This window comes from Schistocerca nitens, unplaced genomic scaffold (assembly GCF_023898315.1).
Source record: "Schistocerca nitens isolate TAMUIC-IGC-003100 unplaced genomic scaffold, iqSchNite1.1 HiC_scaffold_465, whole genome shotgun sequence".
In the NCBI taxonomy this organism is placed as follows: Eukaryota; Metazoa; Arthropoda; class Insecta; order Orthoptera; family Acrididae; genus Schistocerca; species Schistocerca nitens.
The window spans coordinates 1,041,237-1,050,378 of record NW_026045998.1 but is presented as its reverse complement, the minus strand read 5'-3'; the positions used below and the strand labels follow the sequence as shown (position 1 = coordinate 1,050,378).

The following is a 9,142-nucleotide window of genomic DNA, read 5'->3' as shown; positions in this document are numbered from 1 at the left end:
GAGTCAATAAAGGTTGAAATACAGCTGAATTGTTCAGATTACCATTTAGTCCTTGCAGACAGAAGCAGGTGTCCTGATTACAACTTTTGCCACTATTTGTTCAACAAAGTTTTTAAGGCAAATTATGGGCCAACAGACTTGAACAAAGAAGGAAAGCAGCTGTTACAACAGAGGTTAGAGGAATACAACAGTGAAGTTGGAGCTGTGTGTGCCAAGATGATTCAGTAAGATGATGATTATATAGTATGGTAAGAGTATATTTACAAATTTGTAGTGTGATGAAAACTTTATGCATATACATTTAGCTACTATTAATATTTGTATAATTGTTTTTCAGCATTTGCTCACCACTGATGCGAAAAGTCCATACTCGTGTAAAAGCTGCTTCCAAACTTGTATTTATGGATTCCACCGGTTCTCTGGATCACGACAGCAGCAGAGTGTTCGTTTTACTTACTCACAGTGAGTGTGGAGGTTTACCACTAGGAGTTCTGATTGTGTCTTCAGAAAGCTGCGGAGTTATAGAAATGGGACTAGAGTTGCTGAAAGAGATAGTGGGGGAAAATATTTTGGGGGAAACATCAATGGCCCAAGTGTGTTTCCGACTGACGACAGCCAGTCAGAACAAAATGCAATTAGAAGGTGCTTCCCAAACACAAAAGCTTTGTCGTGTATATTCCACGTCCTGCAGGCAGTGTGGCGCTGGCTTCTCAAAGCAAAAAATGCTATACCACAGCAAAAACAGTGCGAGTTCTTCCAGAATTTCAAAAAAATAATGTTTGCGCAAACAAAAAATGAAGCAGTGGTAAACTATAATGTAACAAGAGCGAACATCGGTGAAAATAATCAAAATTTATTGAAATACTTGGAAGGGTATTGGGATAGGAGAGGACTGTGGACCCTTTCACGTCGGCGAGGTATGCTTGTAGAAGGGCACAACACAAATAATATAACTGGGGCCTTCACGAGAATTTTAAAGGACAGGATTTTTGAGAGGGTGCGTGCCTTCAATATGGTTCAGATGGTGGACTTTTTTCTCACAAAGGTGAATTTGTATTTTCAGAGGAGACTTCTTGATGCTGCTAATGGAGCAAGTCCTAAGTCTTTCTGTAGGCCTACAAAGGCTCCTTCACAGGAGATTCTAGCAAAAATCAGACAAGTCAATGAGGATGTTCTGCTCGTTCCCAGTGAAGAAAGGCAGAATCATTATTACATTGTTAATATGGCTGTTCCTGTTTGCACTTGTTGCCAAGGCAATACAGGGAAGATCTGCAAACATATAGACTGGGGAACTACAGGGAGGTGACGGATAGTGACAGTGTACGTAGACTGTATTATTTTATCGCTACAGATGAGGAGCCTCCTCAAGGGTGGCTAGAGCCTCTGTATTGCTCTCAGAATGCAGGGGCTTCGAGTTCTTCGGAACGTTTGGAGCAAATGGACACAGGTTTGCTCTGTGAAAGCCAAGCAGAGATGCCAGAGACACTTCACCCGGAGACAGTTCCAGACAATACAAATAATGATTTAATCGACGAGATAAAAGCTCGTCTCATAGATTTTTCAAATAAATCCCCTGAGGAAATGAGGAAAGGCCTTGAAGTCATGTGCGAAAAATTGAGAAAGCTTGCATCTTATTTGGCAAATTTTGGTGAAGGTAAGTAAAACATACTTTTATATAAATGTTATGGCAAGTAATTCAATATTGTATGAATTCTAATTTTTGTTACAGGAAAATCTAGAAAAAATCGCGGTAACTATATTCCCGTTCAGTCCACTGCAATAAGCAGAAGAAAAAACAAGTTGGCAGGTCGCAGATGTCATCCGGGGGGAAGACAAAGACCACACTCTAAGCAAAGCGAGGAATTTGTAAAGACAGTAGAAATTTCTGAAATGGTAAGTATTACATTTCTAAAGTCATGTATGGCATTTTGAAATTTATCTAGCAACTTTCCTTTCCCCAAAGGGCATATTAAGGAATAAAGTAATAATTATTTATTTAACATTTTTAAGTTTGAGGGAGCACTGCTGGACATACAGTGCTATTGGCTAACTTGCATAAATTTAATACTGTGTGCTGATGGTGGCGTAAAGACCGAAACAATCCACAAAAGAAATAAGAAATTGCAACTGAAAACTGCCTCCAGACTGACCTCACATCCAGTATTGATAAAGGCTATGGCATGCAAGTTTCTGGCACCATCTTTAAAGTAATTCTTATTTTATCTGATGGTAGCTCTGTTAGTATAATTAAAGAAAAAGAAAATACTTAATTATGATTTGATGTGACTGTCACGTGGAATAATTTGTAGACATTGCTATTGAAAAAACTGAAGTCACTCCACACCTTGAACTTGGTGTGGATAATTCCATTACACAGCAAGCCAGCTGAATGATACACTGCAAATCAGTCATAAAGTGTTCACACATTCTGTTTCATTCAGAAAAAAAATTGATGTGTGCACAGGATGTTCCCTTCTGTGCAAGCAGCGTTGCATATTTCCATTGGCTTGTGACTTTCTCATGCAAATGTGAATGTTCCAACATAGTTCACAACACGTCTTGTTCCAAAGCAGTGGCATTAGTACATTATGGAATAATTGCTGATGGGTAAAAGTGCTCATATCTCGTGTTAACACAACTTCCTGATTGGCAGTTGCCTCAAGTTCCCCATTAGCTTAAAATCTCAGTCCTGACTATAACACCATCTAGGCAGAAAAATTACATCTGGTATTATCACCCATATTAATATACTCACGTTCAAACTGTTTGCTAATCTTGTTTAGATGTTAGGTTATTAACATCATGGCATTTCGTTTCTTTGGTCCAGTATGTCTTGCACGTACAGTAAAATTCTCATTACATGACATCTTAATTGTAACAATTAACTAGGCCTATATTTTTTATTATTAGTTATCTAAGTGTTTTTTAAGGTGTGGCATATACATATTATGACTTTAAGTAGCTAATTACAATATAAAGATGTAAATACACACAAATGTGGAGCCACTTTGAGTTTCCTTCCGTCATTGAATATTTCGGTACAGAAATGGATAAGAAAAGCCATGTTACATAAACATTTTTCCCCAACATTAACCCAGTATTAGTGCAACAAACTTAGTAACCCATAATTTAGAAATAAAGGTTTTCAGTAATGTTAATGTGGATTTTAATTTCTTTTCAGGCTACCTTTCCACCACCAGCTACGCAGTCGTCCCAGTCAGCTTCAGACTTTTGAAGGTGCGCGACTGTTTACTGCAGCATAGTGTGTAGGATTTTCTTAATCTGAGATCCAACGTAATGGAACTATTAAGGGAATGATTGTAGTAAGTTTTTTCTTAAAGCTCAGGCCTAGCCTGACTGCTGAAATATATTAAGTTTTTTTGTTGTAGCTAGGGTCTGACCCGATTATTCCCGGCGGGGTCAGGGATTTTCTCTGCCTCGTGATGACTGGGTGTTCTGTGATGTCCTTGGGTTAGTTAGGTTTAAGTAGTTCTGAGTTCTAGGGGACTGATGACCATAGATGTTAAGTCCCGTAGTGCTCAGAGCCATTTTTTAATCCGATTATTGAAATAAGTTTTTTGTTACAGCTCAGACCAAACTTACTATTGAAATATAGAAGTTCTTCTTTAAATTGGGATATCCCAACAATGTGGATACTTATTGTGTATGTTGCACAAGTTTCTGGGAAATGTGAATTATCTTTTCTTAAAATGTAAACTACATTTTATATTCTGCATATGACTTTATTTACATCTGTTCCTTCAGGTTACATGTAGCTTATTTAATTTGTCATATTATGTCTGCTTTCTGAAGTAGTTCTGTCAGCTGATAATGAAAAATGTTTCCTGCATTTTAATATATATTGGCAATAATATACTGTAATATTGGCAGGAACGAACTGTTATTTTATTAATTGGTATTAAAACTTTATTTTAGAAGATTAAGTGAAGACATTTTGCAGTGTTAATATAAGCATTACATTTAAATAGGAATTATGAACAGATTGCCCCCATTTACACCAAGGTTGGCATAAAGGAATTGCTTATGATGATAGCTTCCTCTGGCATGTAGAGTCTGAACAAAAATTTTCCATCTCAAATTAACTAAAAGGGAAGTAAATTATTCTTTTGCTGGGAGAACACACTTTCAGGCAACCATCCTAAACCAAACAAAAAATGCATTAATGTTGTAAAAAACTTAATTTTTTCATTAAATGCCCAGCCAACTAGTCAGACTGCATGTCTTCATATCACAGTTTGTGACTTCATTCTGAAAATGAAAGGACAATGAATCTCTTTAAACTTTTATTTGAATAGCAGATAGAAAGCTGAACTAGGTAAGTGTACTCGCCATTAATGTTTACGTTCAGCTTTTGGTGACGCAATGTTCTGCTTCTGGTAAGTGAAGACAAAGGGGAAAAGCAAAGGAGTGTGGAAAAATTGTGAGATATGTGAGTAAGTAATAAGACAGAATCAGGGTCCAAAGGGACCTATGATTGTGTGGTAAACAACCTGCAGAAGAGGGTTGGCATGAGTAGGTGGATGAAAGACTGATTCTTGTAATTTAACTGTGTGTTTCAAATCACTGCCTGGTCTACAGAGAGCTATTAACTGGACAGGAGAGAGTAATGATTTGTTTAATTTTGTATATGTATTAATGTCCAACTGCATGCATCGATGACAAAGACTAAGAATATGGATATAGCACTGGCACACATTTACTAAATTCAAGAAACCAATTTAAGAAAGGTATTGACTATAATGATTACAATTTGTACACAACTGCCACAAAACAAACACTGACAGTAAAACACAATTTGGGGTTATTCACATTACAGCATTTTAAAAAAATGATACTGTATTGCTATACAGACTGTTGTGTTATTTAAACTAATTGGGATTTCATGTAATGTACTGTAGTGTTTCTGTCCTAACCCATACCAAGCTCACTTAGACCTAGATGTCTGGTGCTCTTAAAACCCCACTCAGTGCTGCCTTCAAATTGCCAGCAAGCTTATACATACATCTCTCACTGCCATTTGACTAGTGGAGTTATGTTCAACTTTAGTGGTATTACCATCAACAAAAATGCAGAGAATGCAATCATATGTCCAAATTAATTTGTGATTTGTTGCACATCACTACAATGTATAATGCAAAGTAATCCCTGGAACATATTACTAATGAACTGACAGGCTATTTAGTTCACAAGATAGTCCTTTAGGACTTCAGCATAGTAAAATCTTGCTCTTTTCATAGAGATTGCCTATTAAGGACTAAAAACTGAACCATGTAATGTCTAAGTAACTTTGATTTTCTAATTTTGCAATTACACACACGCACAGAGACAGAGAGAGAGAGAGAGAGAGAGAGAGAGAGAGAGAGAGAGAGAGAGAGAGAGAGATGCACACCACACATTTACGGATTGCATGGTGTTTGTGTGATCCATATCTGAGGAGGAGATCATGCTCATCCACCACTGCCAGATATCAGCTTTCAGGTAAGTGACGCACTGTATTTCCTTTATGTATATACATATACAATCTTCAGTCATTATCTTGTGACATTAAGGTGCACAGGAAACAACAGTATGTATCAGGAAAGAAACTGGAATGAGTTACAACAGGGCAGGTATGCCAGTTTGCCCAGGAAAATGCATCTCGGTCATTGTCTTCCTAATGAAACTCCTCCACCACACTTGTCAAACAGGGTGCTTCAAGCTGTTGAGATATCTCACTTCAAAAAAACTTAGTAAAACATTTATCATAACCTAAATAGGTGTGGGTCACTCAGGGGACCATATTATACAAAGTCTTTTTCTTCATGAATGTTTCCCACAAACTATCATGCATGGAGGATAAATTCCATTCACTAACGATGGTACTAAGTAATCCCAAATAAAAATCCAAGCCAGCTGACAGAGAAATCAAATAAATGTCTCAAAGATGGTTAAAATTCATCACATAAACACAAAGTGGCCCTAAACATAAAGAAAACTAACTGTATGAACTTCCATTCAAATAAAAACCATAGTGAGGTTTGACTAATAGTTAACAAAGATCGATTAAAACAAGTGAGAGTAAATTTGTGGGCATTAATGTGTTGCCAGCTGGAACAAGGAGAACATGTGAACATTTTAGCAGAGCACATGTTACACTACTCTGAGAATTCTCAAAGTGATCTACTTTGTAAACAAACATTCAAACATCAGTTATGTGATAATATTTTAGGATACCAGAGCTTGGAATGTATAGATTGTCTTCAAGGCATACACAAACAGAAAAAAGCACTACTGCCCACAGAAAAATCTTTAACTGTATGGAGTAATACTAGACAAATTTTTCCAGATAGATGTAATTTTTAAATCTGAGACAATATGTGGAACAAGCAACTGAAAGTATATTTCCACATTTTCTGTCGTTCTTAAAATTATATGTAGTATAATACAGTTAAAACAAATATTAGGGTCCATTTTTAGATTCAAAGTTGAGGTAAAAATAGAAAGTGGAAGACAAAAGATGGACAAATGTAAAACCTCCATATCATTTAACAGCAATGGGGTATAAAAAAAAGCTGACACCCAACACCTTAATCTGTACTGCACACTGTCTGGCATATTTATTTTTAAATCTGAAAGTTGTTACCATTTGAAAAGTCTTAGCCTATTTTGTTTTGCTAAGATCCAACGTAACTGGTGTTATCGTAACAAGTTTCTTTACACTTAAACTAATTTAGTAAAATTCTTTAATTTGTATAAAAATAACACAAGTAAGACTTTTGGACCCGTATGAATGTAGTTTTATGAGCTTAGCCTGAACTATTACATGAGCACATCTTATTTTCTGATTCGACTAAAAAAAATGTATTGAAGGTAAGTACATTCTACGCTTCTTTATAATGATTCCATCACAACACGCGTATAGTAAGCATATTTTACTGTGCCTTAAAAGCCTTTGAGGTCTGGTACTGGCAATTTACCTAATGTATCATGGCTGACTGTGCTACATTCAACTTCTATTGGGGCAAACAGATATATTAACAAACTGGAAGATTACGTCATTTGTTAATGTGTCCATGTTTCATCCTACGTGCATGAAAATGATGTACAGTCCTAGAAACAATTAAAGAGGAAAGAGTCAGTTAAATAGTAACATTTAATACTGTAAAAAGGTCATGAAAGAGCAATACACTAATTAGATGCTGCCATGGAATCATTTTTAGCAAAATTGGGATAAAAAGTATTGTATTATATTCTACTCGTTTTTATCCAGGATAATGCCCCAAAAATCCCCATAGGTACTGTTGCATACTTACATATGTTGACCTCTCATACATATGTTGTGTGTGCTTCGGAAAATTTTTTTTTTTGTGTAGGATGGATAGAAGCAGTAAAGAAAGACACCAACAAAATAGGTGTTACAGAAGAAATAATACATGACAGGAATAACTTTAGGCCACTTATAGAAAACGCAAGCTATAAAGAAGATGCGCCAAAACCTCGACCCAAGAGAGTGTGGACAGATGAGCAGAGACGAGCAGTTGGCGAGAAAATGAAGAAGTACTGGGAAGAACGGAAGAAAAAGAAACACCATAAGTCTTAAGTTGTATGCGGCCCATAACTGGCCAAATTCATAATAATAATAATAATAATAAATGTATGAGTAATACACCAAAATACTGGTCAGCAGCTGTGAAACTCTATGTATGGTTTTATTGAGCCTTGGTCAGTCTTTTCTGAAGAGATTACTTTTGCACAGTAAAAAGTTGAGTCATAAGATCAAAACATCTGCAATACAAACGCAACTTCGAAAAATACTTTTTTAAATGGGCACCTAAAAAAAAGAAAGTAAATTTAAGAAAACTTTGACCATATTTCATAAATGTCTGACAATAGAATGATGTTCTTATAGATCCAGATGTCTCAGTTTTCTCATAATAAACCAGCTCATAACTCTGTGCCATAATGACGTGTCACACCACAACACCCTTATGTTGCGAGTGAAGGCGCACAGGTGGGATCGGACACTTCCATTGACCTCTAGTTTCTTACAGTTTGCGGTTTTCTGTAATTAGGCTGGCATTCCTGATTATGGCACATGTTGTTACATAGTACTGATGAATATGTGGTTGTCCACAGGTATTTCAAATACTCATTTTCAGTGCAGTAGCCCTAATGTTAGTTAATAAATTTGTTGTATACCTTTGACCAAATGTGTGGGAATCATTTACACCAATAATGTTCTGTGGCATCCTTTGCACTCTTATAGACTCAAAACTAGTAATCTACACTCCTGGAAATGGAAAAAAGAACACATTGACACCGGTGTGTCAGACCCACCATACTTGCTCCGGACACTGCGAGAGGGCTGTACAAGCAATGATCACACGCACGGCACAGCGGACACACCAGGAACCGCGGTGTTGGCCGTCGAATGGCGCTAGCTGCGCAGCATTTGTGCACTGCCGCCGTCAGTGTCAGCCAGTTTGCCGTGGCATACGGAGCTCCATCGCAGTCTTTAACACTGGTAGCATGCCGCGACAGCGTGGACGTGAACCGTATGTGCAGTTGACGGACTTTGAGCGAGGGCGTATAGTGGGCATGCGGGAGGCCGGGTGGACGTACCGCTGAATTGCTCAACACGTGGGGCGTGAGGTCTCCACAGTACATCGATGTTGTCGCCAGTGGTCGGCGGAAGGTGCACGTGCCCGTCGACCTGGGACCGGACCGCAGCGACGCACGGATGCACGCCGAGACCGTAGGATCCTACGCAGTGCCGTAGGGGACCGCACCGCCACTTCCCAGCAAATTAGGGACACTGTTGCTCCTGGGGTATCGGCGAGGACCATTCGCAACCGTCTCCATGAAGCTGGGCTACGGTCCCGCACACCGTTAGGCCGTCTTCCGCTCACGCCCCAACATCGTGCAGCCCGCCTCCAGTGGTGTCGCGACAGGCGTGAATGGAGGGACGAATGGAGACGTGTCGTCTTCAGTGATGAGAGTCGCTTCTGCCTCGGTGCCAATGATGGTCGTATGCATGTTTGGCGCCGTGCAGGTGAGCGCCATAATCAGGACTGCATACGACCGAGGCACACAGGGCCAACACCCGGCATCATGGTGTGGGGAGCGATCTCCTACACTGGCC

At 38.5% G+C, this 9,142-nt stretch overlaps 1 protein-coding gene across 2 annotated transcripts; it reads left to right on the top strand.

The window, feature by feature from the left end:
• The first annotated feature begins 386 nt into the window (after positions 1 to 386).
• On the top strand, positions 387 to 3,693 carry LOC126232162 (uncharacterized). Of its 2 annotated transcripts, none has more exons than XR_007544671.1 (4): positions 387 to 1,654; positions 1,730 to 1,893; positions 3,182 to 3,323; positions 3,588 to 3,693. XR_007544671.1 is itself a non-coding variant. In XM_049942467.1 (4 exons), exons 1-3 carry the CDS (start codon positions 1,438 to 1,440, stop codon positions 3,233 to 3,235), a joined length of 435 nt encoding a protein of 144 aa, XP_049798424.1. In that variant the 5' UTR covers positions 387 to 1,437; the 3' UTR covers positions 3,236 to 3,237; positions 3,588 to 3,686. The 2 variants fall into 2 exon arrangements, 1 of the variants encoding a protein (XP_049798424.1); XM_049942467.1 differs by having other exon boundaries at positions 3,182 to 3,237; positions 3,588 to 3,686.
• The last annotated feature ends 5,449 nt before the right edge of the window (positions 3,694 to 9,142 follow it).